The 21,316-nt window shown below is 38.0% G+C and overlaps 1 protein-coding gene across 3 annotated transcripts in view; it reads right to left on the bottom strand.

The window, feature by feature from the left end:
• Positions 1-21,316, bottom strand: part of DYM (dymeclin) — a 388,874-nt gene that overhangs the window by 351,691 nt on the left and 15,867 nt on the right. For all 3 annotated transcript variants that reach the window (XM_040264506.1, XM_040264509.1, XM_040264508.1), the window contains one exon: positions 15,009-15,200. In XM_040264506.1, the coding sequence (XP_040120440.1) occupies positions 15,009-15,148 (140 nt within the window). In that variant the 5' untranslated portion in view covers positions 15,149-15,200. The remainder of the gene's footprint in view (positions 1-15,008; positions 15,201-21,316) is intronic.

Raw genomic sequence — 21,316 nt, 5'->3', positions numbered from 1 at the left:
ACAGTATTAGTTGTCTTCCCCCACTTAAGCTTTTAGTTTAAGGGAGCAATCAACCCTGGACAAACTCAAGCATCTTTTCAAATGATTCTGCATAGAAAAGTATATAAATAAAACAAAGGGGAACAAAGGTTTTGACTCAAGATGTAAAAACTGAACTTCTTTTGGTTCCTCAACTTGGGAAAATAAGACGCAAAAAATAGTCTCAAGTTATTTATTCCCTTAGAAAAATGGCCAAGTACACTATCTTGGTCACCATTCAAGTGAACATATGATGAAAAAACCAGAGTTTAGGAAACGGTTTCGAAGTTATCCCAGGCCCACCTTAATGACAGAGCAGATTGTTTCAACTTGAGAAGCTCTAATAAAATCATACATAAAGTGGGCCAAAGACAATAAAAATATGAAAGCAGAGACAGGCATCAAAAATTCAAAGAAAAAAAATGTATAGTCACTTAATAGTTTCTGTCAGTTAAAAACTTGTGACCGAATTTAGTCAAAGTCTCTTTTCCTGTTTCTCAATTGAGGAAACAGATCAAGAAACTCTGAGAAAGGCTCATTCTGGCAGCTCCCCTTAAACAGAGAAGACACACTCCACTTGAGACAAGGTTATCCATCAATATTAACTGTAAATAATATATTTATTACATTCATATTGTGAATAATGGCACTCAAACAAAGTATGTGTTGTTACAAACCTCATTTTCAAAGTGCTTGAAAACGTGAGTATATAAACCTGGGGACTGTTTTCTTGAAGATGAGCATCTGTAAGTTCATGCTGCATCTCTTTAGCCATTATCTGAAGCTCAGACAGTGATCAGTCTGTACTTCCAAATGGAGACCATGTAGCATGATACCCAACAGAATTCATCTTTGAAGATACATGAAGGTGGTTTGAATCTGGTCCATGCTAACTACTAGCCATGTGACTTGGGAAAACCTTCCCAAGCCTGTTTTCTGACAGAGAGGGATATTAACAGTACCAACTTCACAGACTTGATTTGAGAAGGCAGTGAGCCCAGCACCTCGCACATAGCACGTACTCGATAAGTAACTGCTAAATTAACATTCGTGTTTACATCAGTCCAGTCTCTTAGGAGAATGAACATATTCTTTATAATGCAAAGAGGATCCCTGAAAAGAGGAAATCAAGAGAGAGAACCAGAACCTAACAATGTGGAAGAGAAATGAAAGGCATTTATTTAAAAGAAATATAAAAAGTACAACAAACTGATACTTAAAAAAAAAACACTATGCAATGTGGGAAATACATACAATGGATATTATTCATTCTAAAAAGAAAGGAAATTCTGATGTGTGCTAACTACAACATGAATTAACCTTGAAAATATTATGCTAAGTGAAAAAGGTCAGACACAAAAGGATAAATATTAAACAATTCCATTTATACATGGTACTGAGCATAGGCAAATTCACAGACAAAAAGTAGAGTACAGATTACCATGGTCTGGGAAGTGGGGGAATAGGGAGTTTAATGTGCACAGTTTCTGTTTGAGATGAGGGAAAGTTCTAGAAATCAAGAGCAGTGATCACTGTAAAACACTGGGAATGTACTTAATGCCACCGCATCTTAAAAATGGCTAAACTGAAAAGAAAAATGGCTAAAATAAGTTTTATATCATGTAAATGATACCACAATAAACAAACTATGTGAGTAAAACCTTTCCACATTATAGGAGAGTTAATAAATTACAGCAGACTAGACTAAATTCCCAAATACCAACATGAAAGCATGCTCGTCTCTGCAGTACCACACAGCAAAAAAACCTTCACCATGGCCAAAAGTCCTTATGTAATTTGTTTCCTTGCTCACTGCTCTGCCACACTGGCCTTTTTGCTATTCCTCTAACATGCAGAACGCAGTCCTGCCTCAAGTCTGTTACACTTGCTGTTCCTTCTATCTGGTGGAATACTCTTTCCCCAGAACATGCAGGGCTCCCCGATTTCACTCACATCTGCTTAAATGCTGCTTCCCCAAGACCCTCTGGCTAAAGAAATCTCCCACTGGCATTTGCTCCCATTCGACCACTCTCTATGAGCTTGCTCTGCTTCATTTTTCAGAAATGACTTTATGCATTCATTTCTTCACTTGTTTAGTGCCCATCTCTTCCACTAAGATATAAGCTGCTTGAGGACAGGAACCTTGTCCCTCATGTTCACTACAAAGTTTCCAGCCGTTAAAAACAGTGCCTAACAAATGGGAGGCATACAATAAGAGAGCCCACATGCCACAACTACTGAGCCGACACACAACTAGAGAGTCAGCACGCCACACGCAAGATCCCGCACGATGCAACTGAGACCCAATGCAACCAGATGAACATTTTTTTTAAGTATGGAAAAACATACCAAAATATCAAAAGTGGTTATCTCTATGTGATGTGGATACACTATTCTTTTCCCTTTTGTTTCTGTATTTTCTAACTTTTAGACAATGAAAGATTTGTGTGATTTAAAAAAAAAAAAAAAAAAGACTGTTTTACCAGCAAATCAACTACTAAGAACTCACTCTAGTTACACAGTTAGTGAAAGTGAAAGTCACTCAGTCCTGTCCGACTCTTTGCAACCCCATGGACTATACAGTCCATGGAATTTTCCAGGCTGGAATACTGGAGTGGGTAGCCTCTCCCTTCTCCAGGGGATCTTCCCAACCCAGGGATCCAACCCAGGTCTCCCACATTGCAGGTGGATTCTTTACCAGCTGAGCCACAAAGAAAGCCCAAGAATACCAGAATGGGTAGCCTATCCCTTCTCCAGGGGTTCATCCCAACCCAGGAATCGAACTGGGGTCTCCTGCACTGCAGACTGATCTTTTACCATCTGTGCTATCAGGGAAGCCCTGATATACAACTAGGGATAGCACAAAGACTTGACTGCAATGAAGTTCATCATAGTTTTACACTTAATAAAAAAAAAAAAAATGAAACAACCAAAACGTTCAATGATATAAATTATGGACATCTATAAGACAAAACATCCTATAATCACTTAAAATTATGTGATGTGAAAACAATGACATGAGAACATGTGAGTTAACGAAACAATGTGTGGAATATGGTGCAAGCATTTTTAAATGAGACAACTGACAAGATATTCACCAAAAGTCAACAACAGTTACTTTGGATTAGTATTATTTTAATCTTTTTTTTTGCCTTCCTTGAGCTTTCCTGTATATAAAGGTACTAAAAATGAACATGCATTACTTTGGTACTGAGAAAAAATAAGCTTAGTGATTGTGTGACTGTGCCAAAAGGTGCCTTCTTGCCTTATTTGAGCACCATCTAGTGCTCAGTATACATAATACAATTTTCATTATGCAATAAAGGTTTCTAAAAAGTAGCCTTTATAAAAAGGACATTGACAAATATTACCATACTCTGTGTTTGGCCTAATTTTTAAAATAGTTGAACGATTAATTCAACAGAGTCATACAATTTTCAATCAGAGAATAAAATAGTCATAAGAAAATTGGTTAAATCTGTGTTGCTTACTTTCACCCAAGTATTTTAGAGTAACTCTCAAGACAGAGACCTTGATCTTTTACATTAATGGGAGAGAAGAGGAAAGTCAGACACTTTATGTGCATTATGGATTTTCTCCACCCTACAAATCTACATGGTAGGTGATATCATTGCCATTTTACAGAACCATCAACAAGCTCAGTGAGATTAAGAGGCTTCCCTATGCTTCCCAGGTGGCTCAATGGTAAAGAATCACCTGCCAACAATAGGAGGCACAAGGGATTTGGGTTTGATCCCTCGGTTGGGAAGATCCCTTGGAGGAGAAAACAGCAACCTACTCTGGTACTCTTGCCTGGAGAAGCCCATGGACAGAGGAGTCTGATGGACCACAGTCCATGGGGTCACAAAGAGTCAGACAGGACTGGACACACATGCACACACTCTAAATTCACAGAGCTAATAAGCAGCAGAGCTGAGGTGCAAGACACAGTCAGCCTGACTCCAAAATCTACGCTCCCCCGATCATGTTCTGCTGTTTCTATTCTCTACGCTTTGCCCACTTTTTGGTAAAATGATTCTCATTCCTGGTAAGTGTACAAGGTATCACTACACTGCTCAGCACTGCTCTCAAATCTAGGAAGCTAAGTTCATTCAGTGTTAATGCTCTAATCAAATATCAATTTAAAACAAAAGCTTTTGGCAATCTACTCCAGTATTCTTGCCTGGGAAATCCCATGGAAAGAGAAGCCTAGAAAGCTATACAGTCCATGGGGTCATGAAAAGAGTCAGACATGACTTACCAACTAAACAAAAACAGTTTTAGAAAGCATTCTTTTTTTAGCTGAGACGTAGATATCGGTTTTTAATATGTTTCATATCTTTGTTATTTATACATTACATGAAATACATTTAGGGATTTACTGCAAATCTGTGGATTACAAAGTCAAGAAACAGCATTTAGACATAGTTCAATTGTGCATGTCTATTTTTAATCAACATCAATTTTTTTATTACAATGTGTGAAGTTTAAACCGTGAAGTATCAAAGTTGCCTCACATTTTAGTCTCCCTTTCACATCTTTCAACTTTTCTTCCTTTATTTTCATGTTCTAATATTCTAAATGCTGCATTTTACTTAGTTAACTTGTTCGTCTCTATCACTAGAGTGCATGAACCACAAAATGATGATTTGCGTGTTAGTAAACGTTTGTTGACTTTTCAGTCTACCACTCACTTACCCTAAAGAAAACTTAAAATAATGCTTTCACCAAAATCCACTTAACAAGAACCCACAAGGAATCACAATTCTACTCCTCAGCTTTCCAACAAATGTACCAAAATGGGGGACACGCGGACAGATTTTGATCTTTCCAGTCAGTCCTCTGTGGTCAAAAGACCCTCCGAACTGCCAGGCCACCACATGTGACCAGCCTTATCAGTTTTCAAAAAAACAAGAAATACGTGTGGAAGCACTATCAGTGCTCCATAAAGTATCTTCCTGACCTGTTAACACTTGTTTCTCATGCCCTGCCAACATGAACTGAAAGAATTAATGGAAGTCATTTTACCATCCTTTATTCACAGGATAGAAATCACTTCTATCATACATATGAGGCTATTCCTGTATTATATGTAATAGGAAAACACTGGAAGCAATACAAATGGTAAAAGTAAATGGCTATATGAATTCTGATAGTATGTTCAGCAATCATCAAACACTTCAGTTTCTTCCACTTCTTGGCTATTGTAAATATACTGCAATGGACATAGGGACTCATGTATCTCATTTTCTTTTTCTTTGGAAAAATACCCAGAAGGGCAATAGCTGGACTGTATGGTAGTTCTATTTTTAATGTTTTGAGGAAACTCCATACTTTTTTCCATAGTGACTTTGTTGTTGTTGTTCAGTTGCTAAGTCGTGTCCAACTCTTGCAACCCCATGAACTACAGCATGCCAGGCTTCCCTGTCCTTCACCATCTCCCAGAGTTGCTCAAACTCATGTCCATTGAGTCAGTGATGCCATCCAACCATCTCATCCTCTGTTATCCCCTTCTCTTCCTGCCTTCAATCTTTCCCAGCATCAGGAAGATTGGACTCTTTTCCAACGAGTCAGCTCTTTGTCTCAGGTGGCCACAGTATTGGAGCTTCAGCTTCAGTCCTTCCAATGAATATTCAGGGGTGATTTCCTTTAGGACTGACAGGTTTGATCTTGCAGTACAAGGAACTTTCAACAATCTTCTCCAGCACCACAGTTAGACTTTACCAATTTACATTCCTGCCAACAGTACACAAGGGTTTCCTTTTCTCCAGATCCTTACCAACACGTATTTGTTGTCTTTTTGACCGACTCAATGGACATGAGTTTGAGTAAACTCCAGGAGTTGGTGATGGACAGGGAGGCCTGGCGTGCTGCAGTCCATGGGGTCGCAAAGAGTCGGACATGACTGAGCGACTGAATTGAACTGATGATTGCCATTCTGACAGATGTGAGGTAGTGTCTCACTGTGGTTGTCATTTGCATTTCCCTGATGATCAGTGGTACTGAATATCTTTTCATGTGTCCAATGGCTATCTGTACACCTTCTATGGAAAAAGGTGTATCCAGGTTCTCTACCCATTTTTTTTTAAACTGGTTGCTTTTTTTTAATGTTAAGATGTCTGAGTTCTTTTTGGATATTAATCCCTCATTATATTATTCATTTTGGATATTAATCCCTCATCTGATAGATCATTTGCAAACATCTTCACCCATTCAGTAGACTGCCTTTTCATTTTCTCAATTGTTTCCATTGCTTTACAAAAGCTTTTTGGTTTGATTGAGTCCCACTAGTCTATTTGTGTTTTGTTTCCCTTGCCTGAGGAGACATACACAAAAAATACTGCTAACATCAGTGTCAAAGAGCATATGCTACCCATGTTTTCTTCTAGGAGTTTTATGGTTTCAGGTCTTATGTCAAGTAATTAATCCGTTTTATTTTTGTATACGGTGTTAAAGAATGCTCTAATTTCATTCTTTTACATGTAGCTGTCCAGTCTTACCAGCACCACTTCCTGAAGAGATTTTCTTTTCCCTACTGTATATTCTTGCCTCATCTGTTATAGACTAACTGAACATAAGTGCATGAGTTTATTTCTAGGTTCTCAATTCTGTTCAACTGATCTGTGTCTGTTTTTGTCCCAGTAACATGCTTTTTTTGATCATTGTAGTTTTGTAGTATAGTTTCAAATCAGAGCATGTGATATCTCCAGTTTTGTTGTTTTTTCTCAGGATATTTTTGGCTCTTTAGTGTCTTGTGTGTGTCCACAGATAATGCCATTGGTATTTTGATAAGGACTGCACTACATCTATAGAATGCGTTTGGAGTGTGGTCTTTTTAACGACATTAATTCTTCCAATCTATGAGGAGGGTATACCTTTCCATTTGTTTGTGTTGTCTTCAATTTCTTCCATCAGTGTCTTATAGTTTTCTGAGTATACATCTTTTACCTCCTTGTTTAGACTTATTCCCAAATATTTTTGATGCAATTTTAAATAGGATTATTCTCTTAATTTCTATTTGATAGTTCACTGTTAATGTACAGAAACACAACAGATTGCTGTATACTAATTTTGTAACCTGCAACTCTACTGAACTCATTTATTAGTTCTCATAGTTTTTTGGTGGTATCTTTAGAATCTTCTATACATATTATCATGTCATCTTCAAAGAGTGACAGTTTTATTTCTTCCTCTCCAAATTGGACTCCTTTAATTTCTTTTTCTTGTTATGACTGCTCTGGCTAGGACTTCCAATACTCTGTTGAACAAAATAGTGAACAATATTGGACAGCTTTGTCTTGTTCCTAATCTTAGAGCAAGCTTTGAATTTTTCACCACAGAGTATGATGTTAGACGTGGGCCTGTCATATATTGAGGTATGTTCCCTTTATATCTACACTTTGTTGAGGGGTTTCTTTTTTTAATCATAAATGGATGCTGAATTTTTGTCAGTTTTTCTGCATCTACTGAGATGATCATACGCTTTGGTCTTCAATATGTTAATATGGTATATCATATTGATTTGTGGATACTGAATCATCCTTGCATCCCTGGGATGAATCCCAACTGATCATGAAGTCAGTCAGTCAGTCAGTTCAGTCACTCAGTCGTGTCCGACTCTTCGCGACCCCATGAATTGCAGCACGCCAGGCCTCCCTGTCCATCACCATCTCCCGGAGTTCCCTCAGACTCACGTCCATCGAGTCGGCAATGCCAGCCATCTCATCCACTGCCGTCCCCATCTCCTCCTGCCCCCAATCCCTCCCAGCATCAGAGTCTTTTCCAATGAGTCAACTCTTCGCATGAGGTGGCCAAAGTACTGGAGTTTCAGCTTTAGCATCAGCCCTTCCAATGAACACCCAGGACTGATCTCCTTTAGAATGGACTGGTTGGATCTCCGTGCAGTCCAAGGGACTCTCAAGAGTCTTCTCCAACACCACAGTTCAAAAGCATCAATTCTTTGGTGCTCAGCCTTCTTCACAGTCTAACTCTCACATCCATACATGACCACTGGAAAAACCATAGCCTTGACTAGACGGACCTTTGTCGGCAAAGTAATGTCTCTGCTTTTGAATATGCTATCTAGGTTGGTCATAACTTTCCTTCCAAGGAGTAAGCGTCTTTTAATTTCATGGCTGCAATCACCATCTGCAGTGATTTTGGAGCCCAAAAAAATAAAGTCTGACACTGTTTCCCCACCTATTTCCCATGAAGTGATGGGACCGGATGCCATGATCTTCATTTTCTGAATGTTGAGCTTTAAGCCAACTTTTTCACTCTCCTCTTTCACTTTCATCAAGGATCATGGTGTATGATCCTTTTAATGTATTACTAAATTTAGTTTGCTAATATTTTGTTGATAATTTTTGCATCAGTGATATTAGCCTGTAATTTTCTTTTTTGTGTGTGGTCTTTATCCGCTTTCAGTATCTGAGTGACACTGGTCTCACAGAATGAGTTCAAAAGTGTTCCTTCCTCTGCAGTTTTTTTGGAATAGCTTGAGAAGAGTAGGTGTTAGTTCTTCCTTAAATGTTTGGGAGAATTCACTTGTGAAGCCATCTGGTCCTGGACTTTTGTTTTTGGGGAGCTTTTTGATTACCGATTCAATTTCATTACTGGTAACCAGTCTGCTCATATTCTTTATTTATTGCTAATTTGGTCTTGGAAGATTGCATATCCTAGGAATTAATCCATTTTTTTCTTGAAATCCTATCAAGCAATATGAGACTGGAGATCAGTTTCAAGAAAAAACCAACAGAAAACCTCAAATGTATAGACAGTAAACAATATGTTGCTAAGTAACTACTAGGTAACTGAAGAAATCAAAGAAAAAAAAAAAAAAACCTGAAGATAAATGAAAAAAGAAATACAATGATCCAAAACCTTTGGGATGCAACAAAAGCAGTTCTAAGAGGGAAGTTTATAGAGATAAAAGCCTATCCCAAGAAACAACAAAAATCTCAAACAATCTAACCTTATGCCTAAATGAATTATAAAAAGAAGCAAAACCCAGTTAGTAAAAAGGAAAGAAGTAATAAAGATCAGGGCAGAAATAAATGAAACGGAGACTAAAACACCAGAAAAGATCAATGAAACTAAGAGCTGATTCTTTGAAAAAATAAAATTGATAAACCTTTAGCCAGACTCATCAAGAAAAAGAGGACTCATAAAACTAGAAATGAAAAGGTAATTACAACTGATAGCACAGAAATACAAAGGATTATAAGAGATTACTATGAACAATTATATGCCAATAAAATGGACATATAATGGGCTAGAGAGTTTAGTGAATATTGTTTACCATCCATACATTTGGAGTCTTCTGTAGTTTTCTTTATTCTTATAACTGATCTGTAGTCTCATATTGCTTGATACAATTTCAATCTTCTTAAATTTACTAAGACTTATTTTGTGGCCTACCATGTGATCTATCCTGGAGAATGTTCCATGTGCACTTGAGTGCGTATTCTCATGCTTTTAGATAGAATGTTTATATGTATGGATGTATGTGTGTATGTATATGTATGTATCAATCATCTGGTCTAATGTGTCATCTGGACCAGGGTTTCCTTACAAATTTTCTGTCTGGATGATCTGTCCACTGATGTAAGTGGGGTGTTCTAGTCAAGGCTATGGTTTTTCCTGTGGTCATGTATGGATGTGAGAGTTGGACTGTGAAGAAGGCTGAGCGCCGAAGAATTGATGCTTTTGAACTGTGGTGTTGGACAAGACTCTTGAGAGTCCCTTGGACTGCAAGGAGATCCAACCAGTCCATTCTGAAGGAGATCAGCCCTGGGATTTCTTTGGAAGGAATGATGCTAAAGCTGAAGCTCCAGTACTTTGGCCACCTCATGCGAAGAATTGACTCACTGGAAAAGACTCTGATGCTGGGAGGGATTGGGGGCAGGAGGAGAAGGTGATGACAGAGGATGATGGCTGGATGGCATCACTGACTCGATGGACGTGAGTCTGAGGGAACTCCGGGAGATGGTGATGGACAGGGAGGCCTGGCGTGCTGCATTTCATGGGGTCGCAAAGAGTAGGACACGACCGAGCAACTGAACTGAACTGAAATATATATAGCTTAGTGTTTGGACATCATATTTTACAACTCTGTTTCATGTATCTCTTAACTATTTACTGCAGACAAAGATGATTTTACTACCTCTGTCTTTAGCTCTGCATTGATTTTGATTTCGTTGCTATATTTTCCCTAGTGGCTCAGATGGTAAAGAATCTGCCTGCAATGTAGGAAACCTGGGTTCGATTACTGGGTCAGGAAGATTCCCTGGAGAAGGGAATGGCTACCCACTCCAGTATTCTTGCTTGGAGAATTCCATGAACTAAGGAGTCTGGCAGACTACAGTTCATGGGGTCACAAAGAGTCAGACATGATTAAGCAATGAACACTTTCCCTTTTCACTTTAGTATGAAATCAGTCATATAAATAATTTTAAAACACTTTATTAAGAAAAGCAGTATATTACTTAAAATTTACTCTAGATTTAATCTTGATTTTATTTCACACCTTCGCTTCACAAGGAATTTTAATAAGGTGAAAAGTTGAAAACTATTGAAGAATCTGAACATTTTTCAACCATGCCTGGAAACTATAACAAAATCTTGCTACCTTGGTGCCAAAAACAGTTTACAGTAAGGGAAGATTAGATTAGTCCTAAAGGACTTAGTGCTTCTAAAAAAAGTTGGCAGACACCAATTTTTGGCTGCACTTGAGGAAAGAACATATGGGATCCAAGGAATTCCAGGAGTGAGCAATCTCAGAAATGTTTGGATTCAGAGTCTTCCCTACAGATATATTCATCTTAGAGTTGAAAAATTCATAAAGTAAGTAATACCATCCCTGACTATCAATGAAGTGGCACCTTCCACTTCAAGGCCTGCTCATTGTTAACATTCTACAGGTCACATACCAAATACTAGCACTGAGGAGCTGAGGGCAGGGGAGAGGAGAGAGGAACTTCAAACAAAGTGACAAAAGTATACGCACCACCACGAACAAAGCTTTTCTGGATATTTTGACTAGCTATCCCTCTTCCACCGTAATGTACAGTTTACTCACTTTACAGCTTTTTACTCTAAGGTTCCTTTATAAATGAGGATGAATTAACAAAAAAATGACATGAAGAATACATGTGAACAACAAAGGATCTTTGAGAAAAAGCAATAATTAGCAAAACAAACTATAAAGCCATAATAATTCAAACTGCAAGGTACCAGCAGAAGTCAAGAAATAGACAATAATGGCTAACAATTTATTTCCACCACTATTGCTTAGAAGTTCATCCTTTTCCCAAAGCTCTGAAGTGCCAGCTCTGCATAAATCAAGTACACACACACATACACAATCTTCTTCCTCCTTTCCATCTAAGAGCACTTTCAGTTTAGTTCAGTCGCTCAGTCGTGTCCGACTCTTTGCGACCCCATGAGTCGCAGCATGCCAGGCCTCCCTGTCCATCACCAACTCCCGGAGTTCACTCAGACTCACGTCCATCAAGTCCGTGATGCCATCCAGCCATCTCATCCTCTGTCGTCCACTTCTCCTCCTGCCCCCAATCCCTCCCAGCATCAGAGTCTTTTCCAATGAGTCAACTCTTCACATGAGGTGGCCAAAGTACTGGAGCTTCAGCTTTAGCATCATTCCTTCCAAAGAAATCCCAGGGCTGATCTCCACTTTAGCTATTAATTTTTTTCTTTCCCATTCAAATTTTATCTACCTTTAAATAAGAAATAATCCTCGTCATCTAGAACTACTTTGGTGCCTCCATATTCTGGGAGAAGAACTTTATCTCCAACTTGCACGCTAACCGGCTGAATCTCTCTACCCTTCCTTTAGAGCCCAATCCAACAGCTACTATCATTGCTTGCAGTACTTTTCCTTGTGGTTTTTTTCTGGAAGCATAATGTCTCCTATGGTTACAGTTTCAGCTGCACTTCTTTCAGCTAACCGTCAAGAGGGGACAAAACTTCCTAAATGCCTGTCCTACCACAACTCCAGCTGTTGCAGTTCATACTCTGCTCTCACACTACCACCACAAGGAAGGACCTTGTTGGACGCTCTGGACATGTGAACTCAGTTAAGTCTTCTTTAATGTCTTTTGGCAGAGCACAAATGGATTGTAGTACAGTCTACATAAGTGAAAAGAAAATTTATTTTGAATAATAAATAATATTCTCTTTATATGCTCTTTTTTCCTCTGAGTCTTATTACAATATGAGCAGAGATACTTAATGATAATTCCTTCAGGATTAAGGAAATGATTTCAAAATATACCGATACTATATAGCTCATCTTCAGTTTGACCTCTCATCAATCCACAACCACCTTTAATTTTCCAAGGATCTCAGAAGCACTAACGTGTAGCCACTTCCCATAATATATAACTAACTCACATTATCACAAAACTGTAAACTAAGTCAATCTTGTAGAGTCCAATCCAACTATATCTACAACTCAGAAATCAAAATGTATTGCCAAAATACATAAACAATTTACAAAAAGCAAATGCCAATAATCCTTAATCCTCAAACATATGAAAATAAACATAACCTTGATTGTTAAAGGATAACACATATACATACATTTTACATATATATATTTAATTCATAGTCAAAAGACAGAGAGACAGCTCTTCCAACTCTAGGGTCAGCGAGAGAAGAAATACAGACTTAGTTCTCACTATTGTACCATTTTCATTACTGAGAATCAATAGAAGAAAAGAGTTGTTTCCCTTTATTAATAATATAATAAAAACTATGTTTTACTATAACTTAATTCATGAAAGCACTCCTTTACAGGAGAATTCCAGTTAATAAATGCACAAGAAATGACCAAATTAAAAATAATACCATTTTGTAATCTCTTATGAAATAGGTGATTGGAACCAAAATCATCAATGGATGCTAAACCACAACCAAACCTCTCAGTCTTAACATGATAACTGATTAAGACTGCACATTTTCTGTATCCTAATTGAACACAATATAAGGTACCTAGCATCACTTATGAATTACTTTTACCAAAAATGTTTAACTCAAATTTTATCATCTTTAAATCTGATGTCCAATTTATAGAAAATTCAAATAACAAAAAACAAAATATAAGAAGTAGTCAGGTAGATCTAGAAGGTGGAACAGTCTACAGAAAAACTGACCTAGTTTCTTAAAAGAAAAAAATAATGAACAGCATAGGCATATGGGAAAAAAAAAAATAGTGGCAGGAGTTGGGAAATATATCTCTATTCGAGATTAAAGACATTCAAGAAATATAACTACCAAATGCAATGTATACACCTTATTTATTTCCTAACTGTAAAAAACAAACTACAAAACAACTAGGGAAATTTTAAGAAGGACTGGGTAAGTGAAACTATTATTATTTTGTGTGGTATTACTGTTAATTTTTACCACTCCCTGGTGGCTCAGAGGTTAAAGCATCTGCCTGGAATGCGGGAGACCAAGGTTCGATCCCTGAGTTGGGAAGATCCCCTGGAGAAGGGAAATGGCAACCCACTCCAGTACTCTTGCCTGGAGAATCCCCTGGAGGGAGGAGCCCCGGTAGGCTGCAGTCCATGGGGTCGCAAAGAGTCGGACACAACTGAGCAACTTCACTTTCACTTTCAGTTAATTTTGTGATTATTAAGATGTGATAATGGTATTATGATTATAAAGAAAATGTCTGTATTTTACTTTACTTTAGAATATTTTAAAATATAGATGAAGTAAATATGGAAATAATCCAAATGGATGTTAACTGATGAATAAACAAATAATTGTATATTCATATACATGAATCTTAATCAGGAATAAAAATGAATGAAATATTGATACATGCTACAACATATCATCATAGTCAAAGATTTCAGGGACTAGGCCACAGATATCTTTAAGGGGCCATTGTTCAGTCTATCATAATAAAACTATTAAAAATAAATAAAAATCCTTAAAATCTACATACTGAATGACAGGAATTCAACATTCTAGTCACTCTATATAGTTATATGTTGGTCAGTTTTTATAATAGTTGAAAAGGAAATACTGGTTTTAACCTGCCAAAATGGCAAAGGCCAGAGTCTAAAAATGCATTAAACTGATAAAGGGGTGGGAAAGCAGACCTCCTCATATATTAATGGTAGAAGTATATATTAGTACAACTTCCATGAAGCAGTTTGGTAATATCTATCAAAATTACAAATGCACATAACCTCTAATCCAGCAATTCTACTTTGAGGAATTCATACTAGAAATTTACTTGTATGCATGAGAAATTATATATGCAGCATTATCTGTTATAAGAAAATATTGGAAACAATCTAAATGTTCACCAATAAAAAACTGATTTCATATACTGTGGATACTCTTGGTGCTTCCCCAGGGGTTCAGCAGTAAAGAATCTGCCTGCCATGAAAGAGACACTGGTTTGATCCCTGGGTCGGGAAGATCCCTTGGAGAAGGGACTGGCGACTCACTCCAGTATTCTAGCCTGGAGAATCCCATGGACAGAGGAGCCTGGCAGGCTATACCCCATGAGGTCACAAAGAGTCAGACACAGCTGAGCTACTGAGCGCACATTGATACTCTACAGTCACTTAAAAGAATAAGGCAGGTACATATTAACTGTGGGGAAAAAAGCAAGGACAGCAAGCAAGAAGAAAAAAGCAAGGTATGTGTGGTATGCTAGCATTTGTCTTTAAACAGTCTTGTAAAACTACATGAAATACATGGTTTTACTATTTCTGGAAGGATTCAAAAGAAACTGCTACCAGGAATCATCTCTGGAGAAAGGAGGCGGCTGAGTGGGAAAAACGAAAGAGAAAAACATTTCTCCTTTCCATAACTTGAGTTTTCTACCAGTACATGTACAACAAATGAAGAGAGAGAACATTAAAGTTAAATTTTTTTCAAAAATCAGTATACCACACAAGTTTATGTGGCTCTCAATACAAATTTTCAATTTCCAAGTTACGTCTTACCTGCTTGTTGGTGCAGGGAAAGAAAATGATAGAAGCTGATTCCAGAACGGATCATTCTCAGAGACAGATTCTGTGCCTGATAACTTTTTCAAGTACTCATTTTTAGGAAGATCACCAATTCTGCTACTATTTGATCCCATCTTTTAATCTGGTGGATTACTTGTCCTTAATCCTTCATTTCCACAAAACAACCTACAAAGAATAAAAAGAAATTTCAAGTGTGCTCAAAATAATTTTCATACTTTTCCTACCCATGACCTAAATATAAGAAACTATAAACCTAGTTTAAAAAAAATCATACCTCCCTTTATTCTTTTAATCTCAACAATGGGATACAATACACTAGTGAAAATGAATTAACTAGATCTACAATTACCAACATGCACACATCTCAAAAATATTTATTTAAAGAAAGCTATGGAATAATGACATGGTTTAATTTCATTTATATGACTTTAAAATGTACAAACAATATTATGGATATATTCATAGCTACTACAAATATTAAAACATATATGGGAAAAATACAAAGCAAAATCAGAAGAATGCTTTTATATAATGTTATTGCGTGAGGAAAGGGGAGCCTTCAGTCGCATAAATACTTTCTAGAAAAGAAAAGAGAAAGGAATAGAAATAGATTATTGTTTAGACTCGCTGAAAATGGGGAAGAGATACAAAGGTTTTGTTTCATTACCCTCTATTCCTGTCTGTCTTATACATTAATTCTTAAAAAGAAAAACACTGGTTTCTTAATCTTGCAGCAGCAATACTGGAAGGTAGATAGGTGATAAGGAAGCAATACCTTTAAATTAAGAAAAAAAAAATTTAACTGGAATTCTATACCTAGCCAAAAGCTCCCAGATAGTATGGAGGTAGAACAGCATTTTTAGATTTCCCAACACTCAAAAACCTCCCATGCACCTATCTGAAGCTACTGGAAAATTTCGGTATGAGGGAATAAACCAAGAAAAATGAAGACACGGAATTGAGGAAACAGGATTCAACACAAGATAGGTGAAGAGAAATTACAGGTCAAGAGCTGTGTAACAGTGGGAACAAGGGTCAGCATGGCCCACTGACCTCCTGGGGAAGAAAACACAGAACTGCTGTAGGTCACCTGACATGTCCAACCTTATTCAGTAGAGTTTTAAAATACCAGAGAATATGGAAGGAAGGGGGGAAGGAATGACTATTACTCAGAACACAAAGTAAATGATTTAATTACGTATTCTGGAGGAAAAAAACATTGTTCAAGAAAAGTTTGTGTAGTCACAGGGTATAACTCATTTCAGGTTATGAATATTTATGTAATCACTATAATATAAAGACTAAACCAAAAATTGTGAGGTAATAACTATACTAGGGAAATGCCAGAAAAGGAAACGAGAGTGGTGGCTTAAGAATGTGAAATCGAAACTTTCATGGTGGTCCAGTGGCTAAGACTCTGAACTTCCAATTTAAGGAGTATGGGTTCCATCCCTGGTCAGGGAATTACGCCCACATGCCACAACTGAGACCCAGCACAGCCAAAGAAATAAAAATAAACATTAAAAAAATTATTTTAAGAATGTGCAATCTGTGACTTCCATTAAGTAGGTAGGAGGTCAATCTTAGAAAATATTTTAAATTACTGAATCAGAAAATAATAGTAAAAGCATATTAGTTATAAATAAGTAGGTAAGTAGCAAGAAGCAACAGCTCAGATTTGAGAGTGGGGAGGGTGGTAGTACAGTTTTTCATTATAAGTCCATCATATTATTTGATTTTTAACCTGTATCTATATATTACTTTGATATTTTTTAATTAAATATTTTTTCACCTCCTTGACTATTCCATTTCTGACTCAAATTAAAATTTTTAACATATACGGAAAACACAAAAAACATCATAATTAAATTAATAGTGATAAAAATGTGAAGTATTCTTTTATGATGCCTACAACTAACAACCTTAAGGAGATCTATTTGTAGCAAATAGTTTAATGTTATAATACAAATTATTAAAGCTGACAGCTCCTAAAATCTAAATTTAAAATTTCCATCACTATGTATGTTTACTGACAGGTCACACATGTTTGGTCAAAAGAGAGAATTAAATCCAAAGACAGTGACAAACACATAAATCAAAACCAAAAAACTTAGAAATGGACCCACCAAACTGCAGCCAGTTGGAGTTTTTCAACAAAATCAATTCAATAAAAGGACAATTTTTTCAAATAATAATGCTAGAACAACTGGGTATTAACAGGTCACACTCTGACTTAAACCTTTCATGTTATACCAAAGTTAATTCAAAATGAATTACAGATCTAAATGTAAACTTAAAAAGTATAAAACTTTTAGATAAGAACACAGGAGAAAACCGTGACTTGGGGTCAGGAAATACTTAGACATTACACAAAAGCACAACCCATAAAAGAAAACATCAACAAATTGAGCTCCATCAAAATTAAAAACTTTTGGTCTATGAAAACCCTATTAAGGGGATGGAAAGATAAGACACATAAAGAATCTTCCTTCCAATGCAGAGGACATGGGTTCCATCCCTGGTTGGGGAAGTAAGAGCTCCCACAAGCCAGGAAGCAGCTAAGCTTTGCACCACAACTACTGAGCCCTTGAGCTTTAGATCAGCGCTCACGCTCTGCAACTGGAGAAGCCGCTGTGCTACGACCAGGGAAAGCCTGCACCCCACGACAAAGACCCAGCACAGCCAGCAACAACAAAATAAAAACTAAAATGCTGCATATAAAACTACTTGAGGAAAAAAATGAAGATCAAAATATTTTGTTCTCAATCAAATAGACAAGTACTTCATTTTTCTTTTGGTACCTTAACAACAATCAATTAAAAATTTACTTTGGGAGTTTAATTAGGTCCATAAATGGATAAATTTTTCAAAAGAGCAAAACATCCATCCATCCACCTCATAAGGCAACAATATCATAGAGTCTATTAATGAAAATTTAAGTCAGACTTGATTTCTTATTTGTATTTTATTTTTTGAATACTATAGTAACGTACATGGTACAAAATATACAGGGTTCAATAGATATACAGTAAAAAGTCTCTCTCCCATCCCTTCTAACCACCTAGTTTCTCAACTCAGAGAAAATATTAGTAGTTTCTTGGGTGTCATTCCACAGATTTTCTGTGTATATATAAGCACATATTTTTTCCTTTTTACACAAATCGTAACACACTACATATGCCTCTTTGCTCTTCCCAGTTAACATATATTAGAAATCATTACATATCTATATATAAAGCATTTATTTTTCTTAACTCTGTAACACTTTGGTTTTTAATTCCATAAGTCCCATAATGGTGGACATTTAAGTAATTTATGGTCTTTTGTAAACTACAAATAACTCACCAGTAAGCATCTGGTATACAAGGTATTTCACACACATATCGGTTTGTAAGTACAATAAATCCACAGAAACAGAATTGCTGGGTCAAAGATCCCATGTATTTCTAATTTTGGTAGATACTGCTGAAGGGCAGCAGAATATGCCACCTCAAAATACGCCACAGTGACACTTTATTTTGAGCTGCACGCACTTGAAAACAGTAAATGCAGGGTGAGGCCTTTTCTGAACCCTCCTTATCTGCCTGAAGCCAGACTCTCCAAAAGGAACTCCATTATCATAAACTGATCAGTGTCATCAACCAAGGAAGATTGATTCTTATCCCAGGGGAGCCAAGAAGCTGACACAACACTGAGATAAACTTTGTCACAAACTATCACATCTCTCATCTGTGCTTCTGAGGCCCATCTACCCTTCCTAAAAATCATTTACTCTGCCTTAAGAGGCCTACGTTCCCCTTTCCCTTCCCCTTTTAAGATGGTATTTAAACCTGAATTGAGCCACCTCAGGAGCCACTCATTTTTCCCTAGGTATCTCCCATGAGGTGTGCATATTAACAAACTTCTCTTTTCTCCCCTGTTGACCTTTTACCACAGGCCCTGTTACCACAGGGCCTCACTTAAGAACTCAGAAGGGGAGGAGGGACATCTTCTTCCCTCTCCTACACTGCCTTGCTGCCTTCCTTAGAAGTTGCCGACCTCCACCCCCTTCAGCAATGCCTATTTCTCCACACCACAGTCACCGATCTTTAATCACACTTTTCAATCTTCACCAACTGATAAGTGAAAATAGTTTTCAATATGGCAATAATTTGCATTTCATTTCTCGTGCTGTGAATGAGGCCATTACCTGCTTATATCCTTTGCCTATTTTCTACTGATTTATACGAAATAAATTTTATTTTCAAAGCTGCTAGGACAGGTCAAAGTATGAAAACAACTGCTCCACCCAGGACCAATATGAAACCTCTCTAAGACAATATGAATGAAGCCTGTAAGCTGTAAGAGAAGACTGAACAGAATGTTAACAAGGAAAACCAGGACAGCCAACTGAACACAAAATGCAATGTTTCCTTCTCCTCTTTCCTTCACCCAACCCTAGAAATAACATGTGCGCACGCACACACACACTCTGTCAATTACTACACAGCCATGCTCAAAAAGACACAGAAAACCAGAAGCTGTGAGGAATCCCTATAAAATATAAAACAGCTGGAGATGGGCTGAAAAGAAAAATGACAAAAGAAAAATTGAAGGCAAAAGAGCCTTCAATCAAGGGCACCAAAAGTATGAACAGCAACCCAAGTCCAAAGGCAGAGAGCCAGAAAAGGGCCGGAGCCCAGGGGCAACAGGCCTGCCTAGGACATCCTGCCCAGTTACCCCTACCCTCACTCCCCTGGGCAACAACAAAGTACTATCTGCTGAGAACAGAGAGTGAAGGCAGCGCCCGAGGCAGCTGCACCACCAAGGAACAAGCCCAGCCAAGCAACTAGCCATGAGGTACTCTTGCGAGAAAGTTCCACCTGTTCCCACATTCACAGAAAGCAAAGCGGAAAACTGAGGCCCAATGGCATCTCTTCTGCATCTGATTCACACCAAGGATCCCAAACATACACACACACAATCACCTGTACTCAATGTGTGTGGAACCCCCAAGATCCTTACTAATGAAAACCAGAATAAACTGGAACTTCAAAAACCCACTAGCCAATCACCACAACTCCTACTGCTCTTCACTCTCACTGTGCGTCGGAAGACTTCTCTGGCTTTTAGCTCTTCTTTTTTTCAATATGTCAGTAACTGAGCCTGTCTCCTAGGCTCACCAATGGTGTCCACGATTCTACTTTCAGATCTCTCCTATCCCAACCTCTGATTGGAATGCCTAGAACACTTGAGTTATTTTTTAAACTTAAGGATTTGTTGTTGTTGTTATTTAGTTTCTAAGTCATGCCCAACTATTCTGTGATCCCATGGACTATATGTAACCTGCCAGGCTTCCCTGTCCATGGGACTGCCCAGGCAAGAATACTAGAGTGGGTTGTCGTTTTTTTTTCCAGGGGCTCTTCCGGATCCAGGGCTCGAACCTGCGTCTCCTGTACTGGCAGGCAGATTCTTTACCACTGAGCCACCAAGGAAGCCCAAACTTAAGGATAATATAGAAAGTGAAAGTGAAAGTGAAGTCCTGTCCGACTCTTTGCGACCCAGTGGACTGTAGCCCACCAGGTTCCTCCATCCATGGGATTCTCCTGGAGTGGGTTGCCATTTCCTTCTCCAGGGGATCTTCCCAACCCAGGGATCGAACCCAGGTTTCCTGCATTGCAGGAAGACGCTTTAACCTCTGAGCCACCAGGGAAGCATAACATATATTTATATTTACATTTATATTTATATAAGGCCTTCCCCGGTGGCTCAGCAATAAAGAATCCACCAGCAATACAGGAGACACAGGTTTGACCCCTGCGTTGGTAAGATCCCCTGGAGGAGGGCATGGCAACCCACCTGGGTATTCTCGCCTGGAGAATCCCATGGACAGAGGAGCCTGGTGGGCTACAATCCATAGGGCTGCAGAGTCAGACGTGACTGAAGCAACTGAGCGTGCCTGCATGTTTATATATATTTATATATATATATATATATATCTCCAGTAATTTTGTGGATAACACCATTTCTTACAGAAACCTATACTAGAAATAAGCAGCATGCTGATGCTTTTAGTAGACCTATCTTTAATGCAACGCAATCAGTTCTGTGCTTAGTTGCTCAGTTGTGTCCGACTCTTTGTGACCCCATGGACTATAGCCCAGTAGGCTCCCGTGTCCGTGGGGATTTTCCAGGCAAGAATACTGGAGTGGCTTGCCATGCCCTCCTCCAAGGGAATCTTCCCAACCCAGGTGTCCTGCATTGCAGGCGGGTTCTTTACCAGCTGAGCTACCAGGGAAGCT

Source organism: Oryx dammah, unplaced genomic scaffold, assembly GCF_014754425.2.
Source record: "Oryx dammah isolate SB20612 unplaced genomic scaffold, SCBI_Odam_1.1 HiC_scaffold_22, whole genome shotgun sequence".
Lineage (NCBI taxonomy): Eukaryota > Metazoa > Chordata > Mammalia > Artiodactyla > Bovidae > Oryx > Oryx dammah.
Note: the sequence above shows the minus strand (reverse complement) of the source record. Positions and strands in the feature narration are given on the sequence as shown.